Raw genomic sequence first — 20,039 nt, 5'->3', positions numbered from 1 at the left:
TTCCCCATGATAAATCCGTCTGTCCATTAGGCAGAGCTTTGTGGTAATTGCAGAAAGGAGGTTTCTTTGTGTGCAAGAGCTACCTCTAGCGTTTAAGATGAGACCGTGAAGTGAATGATGTGTCTGGTTTGCTGGCGGCGCTTACTATATCGTGCCTGACAGTTCAGAGATCACGTGTACTTGCTTTTCCAGGACAGTAGCTCTTTGAAAAACATTTTCTGAGACGCAGACACATCAGGGCTGTACATTAATTTTCTTTTCACTCTGCTTAAACATCTTCAAAGCAAAGAGATTTCCTTATGAAGCAGGAAATTGGGGGCACGTATTTTGAGATTTGCTCCCAAGACTGAGCCATACAAAACTTGCAGAATACCCTTGCTCTCTCCACAACTAGCTCTCTGTTGTTATTATTGTTAACTCGCAAGCTAGGCTAAAATCAAGAAGTACTTCAGTCACAACAAAACTGCGCTTCAGGCCTGGTCCTTTTCCAAGGTGCAGTTGAGCTGTTGGGGGAAATACTCTGCTTGTCGGCAATAGCAGCATGGAATAGTTTGGATGGGGAACACCTGCAAGTCTCCTCTCACTGTAGCTTTGCCCTCTGAACAGAGCTTGAGCCAACACATCCCAAAGGAAACACAACAACGTGGTGACATCTCCGCAGCCATCCAGATAAGGTCAGGCAGCTACACGCAGAACAGCCTGGTCACCCCCCCAGAAGCTGCTGTTAAATACACACAGTTGCCAATCTCTTATTTCAGGGCTCATATAACGGCTTGGGAATGTCAGTAATGTTGTGAGACAGGCCTCACCCCTCACCCCAGCTAACATTTAAATCTAAAATGTTCATGTAGCCAATTTCTGATGTATTAGCATGTGACATTAAAAAAAAAAAAAAAAAAAGGAGCTTGCCTGAGGAGACAGGGCCTTACACATGTGATTTTTGTCATTATCATGAATAATGTGTAGGACATCATCCAAGGTCAATATAAGACAATGAAAAGAATCCACTGATAATGACCTTGGGAAATTTCTTCTTCAGAGACCCCCTACACAAAGTGACCTGGTGCCTACCAAGCACCTTTGCTCTCAGTAAGGCAAAGGTCATGACTTACTGCCATCATCCTTGCACTTCTACACGTGCTATCTTGTGAACCTGCTGGTATGGGGCCAAAAGTCCCACATCAGTGAGGGCTTAAGATAGGAAATAAGCATCTGTATATCCGCAGCATTTTTATCATGCTCTTCTGCCAGTCCACAACAATGTTGTGGTTTTACTGCTGGAGTTAACTGCAGCAATCAGTTGCAGTGCAGGAACATTTTCTCAGCTGCCCACCCTCCTGGTTGCTGGTCACATTGGAACTCAAGTGAAAGGAATGAGAACGACCCGATTCCAAACATGTCTGCTCCCCAGTGAATACCACAGGGATACTTTACCTGGTCACTGCTTGGTTATAAAAGCTTGGGATCGGTCCACAAACATCCATGTGTGAGTTACATCTCCTGACATAAAAGGCACAGCATCACAGCCTGTGTTGTATACATGCAATCAAGTACAATCAGCAGAAAAGACCCAGAGCAACCGTAGGCATCTGAGGGCACTGACAGGCTTGCTGAAGTTGTGCCTTCAGAACAAATTCAGACCAGCACTAACTGGAAGTCATTTTGAGCTGGCAGCTGTTCAGCAGCTAGTGGGAACTGAATGAGATCTCAGTCCAGTTCCCAAGAGATAGATGTCTACACTGCCAAAAGCACTCCCTGCATAAATTGCTACCTATCTATGTACAGAACAAAAGGTCTCACGATTGCCCATCACGATGGCGTCTCGGTCTCTCCTGTGGCAAGCTCTGAATGGGCACGCAAACCACTGTGGCCAAGCTGGTGTTGAAACATATTGTAAAAGTTCAGCAGAAAAAAAGTTCACTGCTTCTTACATTATCTGTGTTGACAGTGCTTTTTCTTTTGCTGGTGACAAAGTCAGCACTTCTGAACAGCCCTATATTTAAGCCCAGGAAAGCACTGGCAAGACCTGGCAGGTAAACAGTTAAATGGCCGGACTCCACTGGAGCTGCTCTTTGCAGCTCAGTTGTCTCTCCTTTCTGAAAGGACATCAATACCAAATCTTGCTGTCACCAGATGGTTTGTCTTGCTGTCCAATTAATCAATAACAGTCTCAATCTATATCAAGAGTTACGCGTTTCCTTACCAAGATCGCATGGTTGCCCAGAGCCCAATAAATTGAGCCGCGCTCCTGTTTCATGTTTTATGATTTTGCGCTGCTTGTTGATTTCCAAACCAACTATGGGGTCACGTTTCAGGTTATAGATCTGCAGGAGGGAAGGGAAGGAGAAAGAGGCAAGTCATGTGAACGTTGTTACCTAATCTGCAAGGATAACTCTTCTTAAGTATTGATTCAGCCAAGCTGTGAAGCTTTTGTTGGTGTTGTGTACTCCTATAATTGCCAGCCTAGAAAACATCTGGTTGTCTGGAAATAAAAGAACATTTTCTATGCATTCCTTTTTATTGGGGCTTAACTAAGTACGGCATCTTTTTATCCTTTTAATGGTCTTGTATCCAGACACCTCTGTTCCCAACTCTTAAAGGCCAGAAGCTCAAAGACTCCAAGACTCAAGGTCTTTAAAAGACGTTTAGATGTAGAGCTTAGGGATAAGGTTTAATGGAGGACTGTTAGTGTTAGGTCAGAGGTTAGACTTGATGCTCTTGAGGTCTCTTCCAACCTAGAAATTCTGTGATTCTGTGAGATCTTTACCCAGTGTCACTCCAGTGTGTAGCAGCCCCCTTCTGTCTCTGGCTGAATCAGCACACCCATGTGTCCCAGCACAGTGTAGCCTTTCTATTTCGGACTGAGTCACTGAAGGAGGACATACACATAGTACTTTGAAGATCTGGCCAGCTACTTGCAGTTCTAGAGCTAACCTCCTTGGACTGACTTGATTGGGTCACCTCTGTGCCATGAGGACATCGGTCAAAAATTTCCAGCCCTTTGCTGGGCATAACCCATCATTTCAGACTCTGGTTTTGAGAAGAAACTGGTCAGAGTGGAAACAACATACAAAACTAGCTGAAAAGGAAAGACTTATTGTTTCATTTTAGCCATTGGCAAATTATGGTGGTTTGAATCAGAGACCAGCATTGACGCCGTGTGAAGGGCCAGATGAGCAGAAGCTGTTCATGCCAGTACCAGTAGGCTTCTCAGCACAACCCACAATACCAGCCAAGAGGCAAGGGTCTGAGTCTTTATGCCTTCCAGTGTAGGCAGACAAAGATGCTGGCACCCAGCAGCTCTGTAAGCTGTGTCAGCACTTTATAACATGAGATGCCTTACGAGAGACTGCTCCACCCTTTCCCATGCTGTGGACCAGTACCTCTGGGGGACAGCACCCTTGTCACACACGTGTGGCAGTGCTCCATGCTGTGAGCATGTATGCACTCTGTGGGACACATTCAGCAATTGGTGAGCTATATTATCAGCTGTCCTGCTTTATTCTCAGTTCCTGAACACTATGTGAGAAAACCTGGTAACAATCAGCCTCTGGCCGGCTGTGTCTCAGCAATCACCAGTGATGCTGCTTCCCTATGACCTGCTTCCAAAGTGATGTTGGCTCAGTGTGGGAAGTTTGCTTCTAAAGCATCAGTCCTGAGCCCTCCTGAATTTATAGCACAGGTCACTGAACAAACATCTCTGAAAAAGCACTTTTCCACTGAGACTGTCTGGGTCAATACAAAGTTAGCACATTGTGACAGGGACATTCACAGGAGAAGGAAATCTCAGCAGCTGGTGAAACACAGCAAGAACGCATTATCTAGAGTGTAAGGGGAAGGAAGTCAAGGGGTAGCAGGACCAAAGTCACTGCTCTGACACAATAGGATACTTTTCAGGAAAGGGCAGAATCCTACCTCTTCCTCCTCTAATGTCTGACACTCGGCGCAGCACAGCCCTTCTGGGAAAAACAGCTTCATATCCCGGACAGCTATTTGATAGGATTTGGAGCCTGAGAGATAAATACAATGAGAAGATTCTCTCAGGCCATGAATTAAACATTCTCTGGACTCACACTCATCTTCCTGAGAGATTGATGATGTGCAACTTACTGAAGTAATTGCTTTAAAGGCCAGCTGTTCCGTACAGTAATAGCAAACATTTAAAACCATTATATTTAGAATAGTTTCATTGCCTCCTTGGTATTTTGATTCTACTCTATTATCACGCAGCTTGTTCTACATGTAAACAAGACTCCTTTTTCCTAACAGTGTAGTCAAGGGAAGCATGTTAAAGAGACAGTGATACTCTTCAATACTAGCTCTAATCCCCCCATTTTTTTTCTCACATGTTTCTGGATCACACCAGTCTAGTCTTAGAATCACAGAATGGTTTGGGTTGGAAGCGACCTTAAAGATCATCTGGTTCTAGCCCCCTGCCACGGGCAGGGATACCTCCCAGCAGACCAGGGTGCTCAAAGCTCCATCAAACTTAGCCTCAAACACTTCCAGGGATGGGGCATCGATGACTTCTCTGGGCAGCCTCCTCCAGTGCCTCACTACCCTCATAGTAAATAATTTCTTCCTTAAATCTAATCTAAATCTACCCGTTTTTTAGTTTAAAGCCATTATTCCTTTTCCCATCACTACACTCCCTGACAAAGAGTTCAGTCTTGCTGAATGGGAAGGAGTTACTAGATACTAAAGCAAGTGTGCTTCATAACAATGATGTAAGCCCAAATATGCCGGTGATGTGGGTGTACAACAGGGCAACAGAAAACATTACAGTCCAACAACAGTTGGAGGTCTTTCAGAGGTCTTTTCCAACCTAAATCATTCTGTGATTCTATAATTAGTGAGATATTACTGATAGCAGTATATTATTCCGTTCACCTGTGGTCACAAAAAGCAGATTGACATTAGAAGAGGTACAAAGAATGAACATGAGGATCAGAGAAGGAACGGAGAATCATCTGAAGAGTTAAAACTAAAAGACCTGGGGTTGTTAAATCCAACATAACAAAAAGATAAGGAGTCTGATTTCTGATAAATACAGCAAGGTGAAAAGGTCAGAGAAGAAAAAGAACTACTTAAAGTACAGGTACTGGCACAAGAACAAATGGATGCAAGCTGTTTATGACTATGTTTAAATTTGAAAATGTAATAAGATTTCCAGGTACCACAGCTGTGAAGTTCTCTAACAGCTATCCAATTGGGTGAATGCTTATGAAAGTGAATCGATGATGGGGCTGCCAGTGATAGCATTAACTCAACTCAGGGGCTTGAGAGGTCCCTCCAGTTTAGCATTTGAATATTATCCTATAAAGCAACACTGTTATAAACCACTACTCAGAATGTTTTGAGATTTGTGGGTGGAAAATGTTTAAGAAGGAAAAGCTATTTCTATGTAACTGGAGTTCAGATAGATTGTCAATGTGCTGGCACAGATCCATCCTCCTGGGATACAAATATACAAAACGCAAATATCTTCTGAAATATTATCATTTTTGCAGGCTACGTGTTGCAAAAAAAAATTCTGCCTTGCTGCTCCTAGATCACTCAGCCCTGTGTGGAACTTCATAACTCTAGGTATTGTATAGCCGGAGTCCTTAATGCAGTAGTTTACAATCCTGAGACTGTGTAAGTAACCAGTGCATAAGTCATGCCGTATCCTTTATGTACCTCTATGTCAAATCTTTCTTGTTTAAATCATTGATGCTGTTACAAAAAGGACACAAATGCTTTCAAAGCAGAATAGCAACATTTTGCTCTCACTTTGCTCAAGGTATAAGACTGTATAAGATGCACAGATGCACACACAGAGCTCCTTGGGTTCAAGAAAAAGCACTACACAGTGACTTCATAAGGCCCGGAGGACATGGGAGGAATGCAGGTTTACCTCTGCAGCAGAGTCTCAGAGCACTAAAACTGCTTGGTTTGACGGTATCACTGGAAGCTGGTCTTCATCTTACTTAATTTCCCTAGTCACTTCCAAAGGAAACACTGAGGGTTTGTTCCATTTCAGCAAGATGGTATTGGTTAGAGATCTTCCTCAGCTGGAGCAAAGCTGAGGAAACTCGGTATTCCCTCCTAGGAAAGCAGTATTTTCTATGGTCCCCCAGATGATCACTTGTGCAACGACTAAACTCTTCCTGCTTAACTTGTAGGCAAATGTTTCTCCCTTTTTGAAGGATAAACTCTTGGAGGTGCAAAGGGTTAAGAACACACCTTTCCTTAGGGACAGACTCCTCCTTAGCATAGCAGCTGGATCAAATTCCTGAATTTGAGTTGCTGTGTACATAAACTACAGCTGCAACAATTTTCCTTGAATGTGTGCAATTACAGCTTTGTGAGCCATCCGTATAGCTGGCTCTAATACACTAATACACAATCTGGTCTCAGCAGGCAGGTGCTGGCCAGCTAGTTCAGCTCTGTGCCCAGCCCAGCCTTGGGAGGAAGCAGAGATCTGAAGGGAATCCCAAAGCAGACATCTGAGGGTTTCTCTAACACACAGCTCTCTCACCAACAGAGTAAACTAACAGAGTTATGCTAGGGAAGCTCTAAGTGTAGCATGGGTACATTAAGTTTGGGTATATATTACCCATGACTGATGAGTTCTCATTCTCAAGGCAACATGGAAAGGCAATCCATTAATCTTATGAGCAAAAGAAGCAGGGGCTGATAACGGAAAAGTACTGGCTGAAGAGCTCTGACCATTTCTTGTGTAGGTAGACCCTGCTCTCCTGTCACTCCTACAAATGAGATCCTGTAAGTAATCACGGTAAGAGATCTCTCTTGATTTATCTTAGTCCTAAGGATTATGATCATATCTGACAAAATGACATTCTAAATCAAGGGGTCGATTCTCTTCCCCAAGCCATACGTGGTGGATATATTGGTGGATGGGGGACAGTTAGACCAGATGATCTTGGAGGTCTTTTCCAACCTTAATGATTCTATGATACTTTGTTCACTACCAGTTCTCCTCTTTGATATGGTCAAAACGAGGGAGTGACCTGACAGTACAGAATACAATAAAAAAGAGCCGATTAATCCAATGGATCTTGACAGGAACCTGAAAGCATACAGTCCCTGCTAGCTCACCTGTGTTTATGTTTATTGATTTTACTATTGATATACTCCTTTAACTACATACAGCACAAAGAGCACCACACTGAGAAAACCAAACTACTCATGGGCAGTCAACTAATGATTCCTTAGGAATTTTTAAATTACATCCTTCCCCCTCCCCCCTTGGGAAGTCCCCCTTCCCCCTCTCCTACAATACCCTTAGTTCTTCCTAGTTCTCTCTCTGGCAGTACATCCCATTTTCCCACCCTTCACCCATACCCTCAGCTATCTTCTATCTCACCCACCCAACATATACACTGCAACATCCTAGCTCCCCCTCCCATTTCTTCCACCTGCTGCTGGCAGATGAAACTGTGGCTGGTTCAGCACACTGAGGATGCTGACTAGCTTGCATGCCTCTGCTGATGTGCCAGCTGGCAAGAGTGTCTCTTGGAAGACAGCTGAGTTTACCTGCTTTCCTCATTGGGAGCAATTTTTGATCACCTCTTTCTACCCAGTCATTAATGTTTTGAGATACTAGAGGAGCTCACTGTCCTGAAGACTTTAAACCCTCTGTGAAATCTGGTTGCAATTGGCCAATGGTTATCAGGAGGAGACTCACAAGCAGAGAGAAGACAGATGGGTTATTGGGGATAATTGCAGAATAACCAAGCAGTGAAGAGAACAAAGGAAATCTCTTCTGAAGGAAGACAGATCTGGGGCTGTTCTGAGAAGATGACTTTTTGATATATCTTCTGGGAGAATATTTCATAGCTTGAGACATACTCAGCTCTGCCACCAAGAAAACAATGAAAGCTTTCTAGGGAATAATGGCCTGCCTGCTAAGGCCAGATCTGTAGTGATGATGCAGGAGGGAAACAGTACATAACGTTTTTTCTATTTTCTATCTGAGCCTTCAGACTTTTCTTTTTACAAAAACCTACCATAAAATCCATTTTGGACTGTGCTGATGCCGTACTGAGCCCTCCAGAGGAATGGATCTAATGCTTGGGCCACTTTAGGATCCTCCGGCCCCAGTAAATCTATCAGCTTCTTCACAGCATTTGGTCTTTGAAGACAAAGCACAAGAGAAGTGCCTGAGGTAAGGTAGGTACAATGAGCTTCTAAAACAGCAGGATCCTGAAAAGAAATAATGGAAAGGGAACAGATTATAATAAACAGTGCAGGTGAGTCCTGGATACATCCCAGCTTTTCCTTCGGCTATAACCATCTCTGTTTGAAGCAAACAGATCTGCTATTATTCTTTGCTTTCTCTCCTCTTTGCAACACGCATGCTAGTGGCCTCTGCCAGCAGAGCTTCCAGAGCATATACCACAGTCACCGAGCTGGCATCTGCTGCGACAATCACCTGGTAATAGTAGGTCTAGTTCCCATCCTGAGTACACATGGAGCTAAACAAAGTTAAATACTGAGCTTGTCTTGTAGCTGTAAACAGCTCACGATTTTAGTCCTCAGGTTCATGGATCAGCCAATGGCAGTTTTTACACATACAAACTGCTTTTGCATTAATTTCTTAAAATTCTTTAGTAAGAAAGGAACCAAAATTGTGTTTCTAAAAGAAAGAAAAGCCTTGTGCTGTGACTTGTTCTGATGATCTGCACATGCTAGGCTGGAGGTGGAGTTCATTTTTCGTGGGTAAATACGAATATAAACTGCTACTTGAAGCTTAGTTGCCCACTACCGAACCGTTGATTTGTGAAATACCCTTTTCACAGTACCTTCAGCACGACATTCAGGTAGGGAAGCAACACACATGAGCAATATCATGGAGGCCATAAACGTTCTGGGATAAGGAGACATGTTTAGTTCTGCTTATATAGCATGCTAGACTACAAATACCAGAACTCTTCTTTGATTTCACAGAAAGGACCCCCCAGCCCCAACACACACCCCCTGCTGCTAGAGCCCAGCCTCTCCTAGAGGGTGGTACAATTTCATGCACTAGTCAGGATCTGGACCACAAAAACAGCGAGCTTAAAACGAGGATGCTCAGGACAGGGCACTAGGCTGAAAGAAAACAGCTTGCCCTCCTGGCTTTGCCACTGATGTACTGTGTGCTCCACAACAATTTTCTCTACCTTTGTTTCTTTTACACATGTTGCCAGTTCACCCTGAGCAGAGATATTTGTCACACAGCTGTGCAGGTCACAGCACCCTGGGATCTTTCTTTAACTCAGAATGAGTGGTAAAAACAACTAGCAGCCACTGCACCAGCAACCAGAGACCAATTTGTTGGCCAGAGACAGACATAATGAGTGAGAAACCCAGGGAAAGGTTGCAAGCGCCTGGGGCAGAAGGTGCCTGAGCAGCAGAGCCGTCAAGGCCAAGCTGACTATTTTCATTAAGCAAAACCTTGGAAACCCAAGCTTGTTGCAGATATTTCCACTGAGTGCGAGGTCAGGGTGTCCACAGCAGCTGCAAGCTGCCTCTTCCTGCTCCCTTCATCTTAAAAAAGTGGCAGAAGCACACGGGTCTGCCTCCCTGCCCTCCAAATGGCAAAGTGCAGCAACACCAGCGCTGCCAAGCAGCTCCAGGGCACTGCTGTGTGCTCTTTACAGCTTACAGACAACATTTTCAGCTTGCTGGCTAAACCAAGCTATGGTTACTTCCTTTTTATTTTTTTTTCAATTTTTGAAGAAATTAAAACATAGAGGGAAAAACTCTTGCTTGATTCAACTGAATAACATCATTCAGCCCCCTAAAGATTTTCATTCCTCTCTTTTTTAATCTTTTGAAAGCACCAGAGAATGACAGTTCTCTAGATAAAGCATTTCCGAAGGAAAATCCTACCATTTCATTTAAAAAAATGAAGATAAAATACTTCAAGGCCTCTTTTGTTTTTCTATCATAGGAAACCATTCACTGACTTTGACCCAAATCTTCTCACACTCACATTCCTCTTAAACTATACTTCTAAGCAGGCTACAAATTGAAAATCACCGACTCAATCCTGATATTTGCAAATGCAAAATGATCCATGAGACAGACCCATTCTTAAGCTGGTTAGTTAGATAAGAGATTTGATACAAGTTGTGATATTTGGCAGTCCACCCATCCCATGGAAATAAAGGGCAAAGGAAACTCTGGGATGGCAGTCACATTTCATGACTGCACATGAGAAACATACGGGGAAGTTTCACAGGCTGTGTTGTGATTAGAATGCTCTGTTTAGATTAGGATAAAGAGTTTCAGCATGTCATAGCATACTGCAAAATTCTGACATTAATTCAGATCTGTATAATACAAAATAAGCCCTTTTTGCTTGAAAACTTTTGATAGTTTAAAAAATATGCACATAATCCACTTTTCCAAGTAGTCATCAAGACTTCTCCTTGGGAGATGAAAAACAATGATGACATCTCCATGAAAACTTTCAAAAGCTCTGGACAAAACATATCAACATTCATTTGACTCCATGTCAGACACATCTGCAAAAGAAAATGTTCAAAGACAGTTTCTGTTAAACAGAACATAAAAAAATGAAGTTGTTTTGTTCCAGAGCTTCTGAACAGTGCTTTTAGATTTATGTAACAAAAGCCTTTTGTTTCTGTATCCTGTCTTATGAGCAGGCTTGGGGTTAAAGACTATGTTGTTTCTAACCGCTAGCAATGGTGTCAGTGAGTCAAGGTGACTTTTTTCCTTTTTATACATCCTCGTATCCGGTCTAGACCCTTCCAGGCAAATGATGCTTTTATTTACATCCTGCCTCTGCACTGTCTTCAAACCGTGTCCTTGCTGATACCCGAGCAGCTGCAGCAAGATTGCACATGTGCAGCTGACTCGAATTCAGTGAGCAATTTTGTTGATGCACACAGAGAGGAAGTTCCAGCTGTGTGCTGGCTCTGGAGGACTAACAGGATTAAAATGCAGCAAAACTGTCCTTTTGCTTCTGCCGTTAGACTCACAAGACAGGACTGGAGGGAAGCAGTCAAGTTATTGAATCCAGTGACCTGCTGCCACTGGCAACCGTATCAGGTAAATTCCTGGAAGATTGATCAGCTTCCATTGTAAAATCAGGCTTTCTCTCTAGCAGCTACACCTGTGAGTCTCTGCAGTTCTGGATCCTGGATAAATGCAGACAGGAAAACCAATCAAAACAGGCAGAACTCCCTCTGGGAGCAGTTCCTTCTCACAATTTCAACACTATTAGTGTCATGGTAAAAGCTGAGAAGACAGTGTCAGCTCTGTTTAGCTGACCTTTGCTTTTATTATTATTATTAGCCTTCAGGTAAAAAGCATTATTGTGATTAGACAATCTCAGCAAACAGCGAACCACCTCATTATTTATCATAGTCCAATGGCCAAAAGCTACTAAGAAGCTGACTGCTAGTATTTAAGTTGAAAAAGCAATGAAAGCATGTTGCTGAGGATATTCATAAATGTGCATGTAAATAACATGTTTGAAAGAGGAAGGAGATGCTAGGTATTGCTACCAGTGACTAAATCCCAAATTTGATACCAAAGTACTATGTACATAAACCAAACTGGCACACTGCACAGCACATGGGAGTTTCTAGAGATTATTTTAGAGATGGATTTTGGATCAGAATCTGGGTGAGGAAGAGACAGAAAGGCTGGAACAGAACTTCTAGAAGGGTTTGACACTGGCTCCAAGCTCTTCAACAGGAGATGCTAAATCTCAGCAATCTGCCTCCAAATTAAGAGCCTCTTTTTAAAAACAGCCTTGTATCCTGTTGTCCCCTAAACAGAGAGACAGATCTACAACGAACATTGCTCTGATTCAATTGCTTATATGAAATTCAGCTGTGAAAAATAATTCTGCCCTCACCAGCTGCCATTGTAACAATTACAAGCCAGATTTTCAAAATAATCCAGTCCCTGAAGCATGCTGAGGCTTTCTGAAAATCTTACCTGTTTGTCTTGGGAGCCCAAACCGTATCAGTCCACATGACTAAAAGATTTTTGGACATGTTCTAAAATGAGGAGGAGCCCCTGTACAATAGCAAGCATTTCCTACTGCCCATTGCCCCTTGCCAAAGGCAGTCTATTATCACTGCTTTCTCACTTTCAGAACATGCTTTTTTCCATGAACAAAACCCCAGTACTCTGTAATTTTTAAGCTCATTAGTCACCAGCTCTTCAAGGAAACTAAATCAATGCTCAACAGCTGCTCCAGTGTGTTAGAGAACTCTTAAAATCAAGAGGAAATTTTCATGAAATAACTTCTTTTCAAATTTACCCTAATATCTACATTACTTCCCAAGGTAGACATTTAGTTTTTTGTTTTTTTTTTTAAACGTCTTTTGTTTCAGATGATCAACTAAATATTATTGTGTTTCATCATGTGATTAAAAACTTTATTGGAAAGTACTTCCCCAGCAACTCTAATTGGCACTATATTCCTCTTATCAAAGATTTGCAAATATTTAAGTATCAGATGCTTTTGCCCGATTCCTTTGCTATTATGCAGAAAGTATTATTTTTTTTTTCCGATAGATAGTTATGTTAGAACACTGTCTTGTGATATTTCCCATCTTCTTCTAGAAGACTATTATGAATTCCTGTGATAGGTGCTTTAAACTCTCCCAACTTAACTCAAGAGTAATATTCACTAAAAAGGCTTGTTCTCGGTAAAAGTTAATTGGTTGAGTGTCTTCAGGAAAGCAATCAAATAATATTTTTTTTAAAGAATAACAACAAAAAAAACCTCCTTATTTCCTGATTTTCACAATATCTTTACGCTCAGCTATCATCTCAGAATATTTCAGGTTGGGCAAAAAATGAATTTCTAATGCTATAAAAGAGCAGAAACAAACCTATTTTCAGCTAACAAAAACCTTTAACGCCCCAAGGTTTAAAAACCCTCTTTATTGTCTGTTAGACAGTAGAACTGACAGCAAAATCATTTTCTCTCTTTGCAGGTCATTTTTATAGACTCTTGCACACATGCTTCTGGAACAGAAACTCAACTGTAGATGTAATGTAATACCATACTGTCACTGGGCTCTGGAGGTATATATATTCTCTGGCAGTGCAAGGAAATGTTCTCCAGCTCCATGGTTGGAGCTGGATGGAAAACCAGGCACACAGGCAGGGAGGGCAGTACACTTCTTGAGGTGCCCTACCTGGATTGATTGTAAGGGAAGAAACAGGGGACACCTGCTTTGCAGTTAAGAGTCAGCATTGTAAATTAGCAATTAAACAAATTCTTGGGAGGTCTGTATCACCCATGTCCTCTGAACTTTTGTTTTAGAGAAACTAGGTCTGCTTCTTTATGGCATACGATAAAAGAAACTGTCAGCCTGTCAGCTTGCTTTGTGCATGGTATTGTACAGATATGATTGTTCTATATAGCTCACTTCTAACAATAACTAAGAAATCCCGGATGGGAGTTTTTGCTCTTTCAGGAATGGATTACTCACTAGCTCACATATTTTCCCACTCTAAACCTAAGCATAGCTGTAGATCTGCCAGTTTCGTAACAAACCTGCTTCACTTCAGAAGAAAGGAGTCCTAAGGCAATGTCTGGTTCCAGGTGTACATGTTTCATCGCAACCACAGTGAATTTTTCTAGGCCTATTTTTTGGAGGATCCTTGCAAGACGATGGCTCCAGGCACCAGGTTTGATCAGCAGCACTGTGCAAAGGATCTGTGCTCCTGTAACAAAGCACACTAGTCAAACCCAAAGCTGCTCTTAAAAACAGAGGCAAAGCATACAGCAATATTTGTTTACTAGCCAGGACAGATATCTCTAGAAGAGGGTTATCTAAAAGTTGGTGTGAAGTTCATAGAGATTTGAACCAAGCAAGTCCATAAAAAAGCTGTGTACATATATTTATCTAAAGAAAAAAAAAAAAAAAAAAAAAGCTAGCTGTAACAGTTTGGGCTTGTAGATTTTTTTTTTTCTCCAGGAAATCTGCCATATCTACAAGTCCAAAAGGTTTATCTGGCAGGTCTGTAGAATGAGACTCCATCCTTTTTATTATATCTGAATGTTTTGAGCAGGATAAAATATTTCCTTTTACATTTTTCATGTGAATTGTAGTGATTATGTGATAAAATCCTTCAGGCACCTATTAAATTCTTATTCCTCATAGTTTATCTCTCAGAGCTCTGTATCTCTCTGTTAGAGCTATGTTTCAAAGAGGCACTAACAAGTATGACAGGTTCCAATTAACGTTATAAGCCTTATTATGAATAGGATTGTGTTTACTAAAATTGAGATTTCAGCAAAAAGTTTTTGCTTCTGACAGTATTTCCCCAGCAGGGCTGCCAGCCAGGTATAGCACACAGTGTGCTACGACAAACAGAACAAAACGGACCAAGATAGTTTTGCTATCTGACAATACAAAATGTCATAAAAGGCAGAAAATTCATAAATTACATTTTTAAATGACAGCATTTTCAAATTATTAGTTCTACTAAAGCACTGTCTAAAATCTAAAGCTTTGTATTAATGGGACTGTAGTTAAGATTTTATCCTAATAACACCCCTTGAAGATTTATTAGCAACTGTAGTGTCGGAAGCAGTCAGCTAGGACCCATTAACTGCTGGTGCCCAACCATGTCAATTAGCATGAAGCATGAGGTAACAGTACTGCAGGCTGTTAAAATTGATCCATGATTATCTGTTTGTGTACATAAAATGTCATTTTATACTTCCTATACACCCCATTTCTAATTATACAGATGTCGATGCAACGAAGCATCAACCATGCTGCATATAATTTGATGCATACTGTTATTTTCAGTTGGCAAGAGGCATGTTGCTGATTCAGTGACAGAGAAATATGGGATCAAAAATAAAAGGCAGGAATGCTGCCCCCATTTGATACGGAAACTTAACCCTTCTCCTGCACCAAGCCCTCATATTAAGGAACTGCTGCTTTTTTGCACATATTTCTTGAACAAAAAGGTTTAAATGCCATAGCAACAGCCTGCAAGTGCAGAAGGAAGCCGTTCGGATCCACTCAGCTGCTCTCACACAGAATGGCAATCTCAACTGCATACGGTTACATAAACGTTCATTGTCCTCAAGACGTTTTACTCACCATCTGCTATGTTTCTGGGCAAACATTCTCATTCTTGTGGTGTGTGAATCACTACATGCCGCATAATTATGTACTTTAGACACTTCAGGAGGGGATTTATCTTCTCTCACTTTGCCTTCTTGCTCTGGTCAAAGGCAAGTGTCTAAACCAGGTGGGACATGTTGTCACCTAGAGTTGGTTTTCTCTCCCTGGTGACTGTTAAGTGACAACATTTGATAACATACTGCTGTTTATCAACGGAACAGTCTCTGTTGATCATGAATTACCACGAAGGCCTGTTTGGCAGCCCTCAGACATGCCTGATTTCATCAGTTCTGGCTGTTTAGTGGCCTTTCGGGGTTTGCCCAAGTTTCCTGTCTCTTGTTATGTTTTTCAGCACCATAATATTTTTAGATCCTTTCCTATGGCCCATGATTGGGCCACCCTCCTCCCCTAATTATTTATATGGGTTTTGATTTCATAGTGTAACAGAACCACAGCACTGGATCTCTTTTATATACTATTTATATACATAAGATACAAGCATGTTAAAATAAGTGTAAACTCAAGACAAGCAAATATCAGATTTCCTGACATGTTTAGAAAAGCGAATGTATATCACTGCCAGTATTCAAGCCTAAGAAAAAAGAAAATCTTTTCACTTATTTTTTGCTGGTACATCTACATGAGCTATGTCCACAAAAGCCTTATTAAGCCACATTTTCCAATTTGTTCTTCTCTCACCTGTTTGCAAGTAGGTAAACAGTGATTCTTCACGGCATCTCTGGCTCTTTTCTGCTAAACGAAATAAGCAGATAGATCTGATTAATAAGTATGTATGTTCTGGGACAGTAATTTGAGAATAGTGCCACCTCCTCTGCATAATGCAACCAACACTGCTATGACATACATTTTAAAATGCGACCCTGGCACATGCGTGGCTTGATTTCAGACATGGTTGGGAATTCAGTTGTACTGGGACACCCTGGGAGATGTAGTACTTTTCACTTCTCCAGACAGCCCAATAGCATATGCTGAAAAAGACCACAAATACTAAATTATGTTGATTTTCAGTTATATTTTCTGCGTGGGTTCTTTCTTAGTCACCATTTCAGGGAGCAGCTAAAACAGTTTTAAGCCAACTTCATGCTGCCAGTATTTCACAGTCAAGCTGGAAGCTGCCATGAAACTCAGACCTGTTTCTCCTTCCCTCCTTCCCTGCCCCAGAAGCAAAGAAGGGCTGTGTATTCTGACTACACACCTAGGCAGCACTGATCTATGGTTCAGTCCTCTCCCCAGCTCTGCTGATGAAACCTCAGTGACATTCCCCAAACAGCCAGGAATGATTAGCTTCAGTGGTTCCTCATAAAAGCAAGGCAGTGCAAAAGGAGCCTGGTATGAGCAAGTTAGGCCTTCCAACAAAAGTCCATATAAAAATGTTTTTACCTTCAGTTTAATGTAAAACCTGCAGTGACCTAGAGAGGTGAGGAAAATTTACAACACCTCAAGGCATGTGTGAATTGAGAAGTTAGCTAGGACGAAGGTGCAATGAGGAGAGACTTGCAGACTGATAAAGGACTTCCTTTTCCAGTGATCTTCATTGGTAAGTTTAACCAAAGAGACATACAAGGTAAATAGCAGAAAACTAAAATCTGTCTGTCAAAACAAAATCATCATTTTTCACTGTCATCAATATTTATTACTGTCTGAAGTCCATGTATTTCTATTTCCCAGAGCAACATATCTGGCAGGTTATCTAGCTGAAATGTTTTTGTTTTTAATTTTAATGAGATTTTTTTTCCCTTTCCAAATGTATTTCTCTTATTTTGCAGTAAATAATAAGAATGAACATATAAGGTGAAACCATCTCCTTGCCTCATAGCTCCCATCCTCAAAACGCCACTTTTTTTCCTTTAGTATTAGGGTTGGCTGAAAACTTCTAGCATCTGTGAAGTGCCTAGTGACCTGCATGGCAATGTAATGCAATGAGCAGAGCCCCTGGCTGGGACTTGGGAAATGAGCATTCTGCTCTGATCTCTGTCATTCGCTTATTTGGAAACAGTGACCAACACATTTCACCTCTCTAGGCTTCAATTATCCTTGCTGTAAAATGACGAAATGCATATTCTTCAAGTACTACTAAAGAGCTGGGATTAATTACTCTTCTAGCCTACATTCCACAGCAGCATGAGACAGGTTGTCCAGGCATGCAGAGAAGAATTGTGCAGAATAAAGGCAATAATACCACCTTCCCCCAGTACCAAGTAGACTTATCAGACCTTTTCTTCTTAATTGCCCAGGATTACAATGTCTAACCAAGGGTTTACTACTCCCATTTTGATGACTCCAACGTAGAGGATGTAGAGTTATTTTTTCTTGAATCTATTTTAAGAGTAAAAAAAAAAAATTATTCAAGAGGCAATTGGTGCATACTTTTGATCTTACCTTCAGCCCTGGATTTTTTTCTATGTGGTGGCAGGTATTTTGTAGCAGGGCGGTACTCTGCATCTGTAAAAGGAAGGAAATGTGCTTTTACAGATTCACAGATGGAGAACCTTCACTGGGGAGGCAGGGGTCGAGGAAGGTAATTTTATTTAACAGGGCAAATGAGAGCTGAAGAGCTGTTCCATAGAATGAAGACCCCTCCACTCCTCCAACAACAGGAGGAAAAATGTAATGACCTTATAAAAGAGAGAGTGGAGGATGCTGAAGTCACAGTTAAAAGATGTGTCTGTGCTCCTTTATTGTCAACAATGGCTTAGGTGGGAAAAGCTGACACTGTGATTACAACCTCCCTCAACAAACTGATTTCAGGTCTGCCTTTCTGTTATCCTGCCTTCTGGTCTCAAGATAACCCCAACAAAGGACAGCAATGCATGCAATCTTGCAGTTACGTGCAGTAATTTGGGGTGTCTGCTGCCTTGTTTTTTTGAAGACCTCTTCTTCTTGCTCTCCAAACTCACATAAAAGACTCACATAGATCACTGTCAGACCTAACTTGTGAGACTAAAATGAGTATCTTTTTCCTGACACCACCACGTTTTCTTCTTTCTATTCAGTAAAACCAGTTTGTTATTCTGCACTACATAAGCACAGCATGTTTGAAACAAGCATCTAACTTGGTGTTGACAACAAAGAACCTTTCTTCCCCGTGAAAAGATAGAGGAAGAGCTAAAACTACAAAGCATGAACGCACGTATGGAACTCCACCACTCCTTCTGTTGACACAGAGTGTTTCCACTATCCTGATTTATCTATACGCCTGAACAATCAGAAATCATCAGGCTTGGAACTATTTATCTTTAGGTGTAAAGAGTCAGGCTTCCCCAAGAGCTTAGGTGACATGCTATGCTTCACATTACAAGAAAACAGTGGGAGCTCATACTGTGGCGGTCCAGAGCATCCAAAATGAGTAACACCTCAGTCCACACAATGATTTAATTTAAAGAGGTGTGGCTATACATTCCTTGCTGCAGGAAGAAACTAGCAGGTTTTTGCTATGCTGACAGATCAATGCAAGCGTATATCATTGAAGTCTGAGAAGTTTTGACAACAAAGGCCTCCATTCCTCATGAACTGTTCATCCTGCTCCAGGATGAAAAGAAATTCTCAAGAAAAACTGTTCTCTTCATCTCTTGCAGTTTAGGTAGTACCTTCACCTCCCTGAGTATAGGACAAGCTCAGGGCAGGACAGATCTTGGCCTCCATTTTCCAGTTGCTCTTTCATACAGAGGCAAAGTGCATAGAATATTATTTACTGGTCCTGCTAACTGTTGTAACATCTAGTTAGTACCCTGAGATCTTCAGAAGGGGAACCAGGCCACACATAGCCACAATAAATAGGCCAACTTGTAGATGACCTCAACTGGCTCCTGGTAATTTCATATCGCTGATCATTCAGCCAGCTGAAGAACTTAACCCCAGATTAATAAGTTTTTCTGTGCCATAGCAAAACAGGTAGAAATGGATTCCTCTATCCTAGTGCAATGAATTCCCAAACTCCCCATACCTGAGAACATTATAAATGGTAAAATATGGCTTACTCGTTACAAAATCCTTCTCTGTGAAGAAGAGGATGGCTTGTCTGAACGTCATCTCTGGGGTCAAGGCCATTACTCTCTGTAGAGCACTCCCACTTTTGCTTAGCTCCTCCCTGTGCTGTGTTAATAGCTTCAGTGTGTCTGCAAGAACTTTGAAGGCATTGATCCGCCGTAATGCACACACAAGGACTGGGTTCGACATGAGTCTATCAAGGCTTCTTTGCCAGGAAGTATCTCCAACCTCAAAAGGGGTTATTTCTTTTGCCTGACATCGAGTGAGATAGGGCAACCATTTGAGACCTAGAAGTTCGAATCCTGAATCAGGTCCTTCTGCAAGTGAAAGGAAATACATTCAGTATAAACTGACAGCATGTGTTTCCTAGAAACTACGTTTTATACTGGAGAGAAGCGTTCTAAATTATGATTATTTTTTAACTAAACTAAAGTTCCAAAGTTGCTTTGACTTCAGTCCTGGTTGCATCCAAAATGGACTGTAACACAGATATAGAAATATACTGGGGAAAAAAAACACAAGATACAAATACTAGAAAATTACATTACAGTGAAAACAATAAATGGCCTATCTGGGAAATCAACAGGGAGCCAGAGAGAATAACTGCCATGATTTGATTAGAGAACATAGCAAATGGAGAGGAGTTGAAAGGGAAATACCGAGAATAGACTGATAGCTAAGTGCTTTGTCACAACATAATCCATAATTATAGATCCTTTACCACCTCTTATAACATTCCATTTTAAGCTATATTCATTACCATAATAAGCTACAATTTAATGTTGACTTGTCTCTAAAGTAATTTAAAAATTATTTGTAAAGTAGTCTTACTTCCAATGTAACAAGATGTTTGGGGCTCAGTCCATGACTGCATGTTGCTGGAAGTTTCTGTTAGCTAGAATCTTC

At 41.4% G+C, this 20,039-nt stretch overlaps 1 protein-coding gene across 1 annotated transcript in view; it reads right to left on the bottom strand.

The window, feature by feature from the left end:
* Positions 1–20,039, bottom strand: part of C15H16orf71 (chromosome 15 C16orf71 homolog) — a 95,237-nt gene that overhangs the window by 10,473 nt on the left and 64,725 nt on the right. Inside the window, exons 19-25 of the mRNA XM_032197773.1 lie at positions 19,124–19,450; positions 17,526–17,588; positions 15,825–15,878; positions 13,538–13,707; positions 8,013–8,208; positions 3,916–4,010; positions 2,204–2,324 (exon numbers count right to left, since the gene is read on the bottom strand). Coding sequence (XP_032053664.1) covers positions 2,204–2,324; positions 3,916–4,010; positions 8,013–8,208; positions 13,538–13,707; positions 15,825–15,878; positions 17,526–17,588; positions 19,124–19,450 — 1,026 coding nt within the window. The remainder of the gene's footprint in view (positions 1–2,203; positions 2,325–3,915; positions 4,011–8,012; positions 8,209–13,537; positions 13,708–15,824; positions 15,879–17,525; positions 17,589–19,123; positions 19,451–20,039) is intronic.

This window comes from Aythya fuligula, chromosome 15, assembly GCF_009819795.1.
Source record: "Aythya fuligula isolate bAytFul2 chromosome 15, bAytFul2.pri, whole genome shotgun sequence".
Classification (NCBI taxonomy): Eukaryota; Metazoa; Chordata; class Aves; order Anseriformes; family Anatidae; genus Aythya; species Aythya fuligula.
The sequence above is the reverse complement of the archived record's forward strand: the minus strand, read 5'-3'. Positions and strand labels throughout refer to the sequence as shown.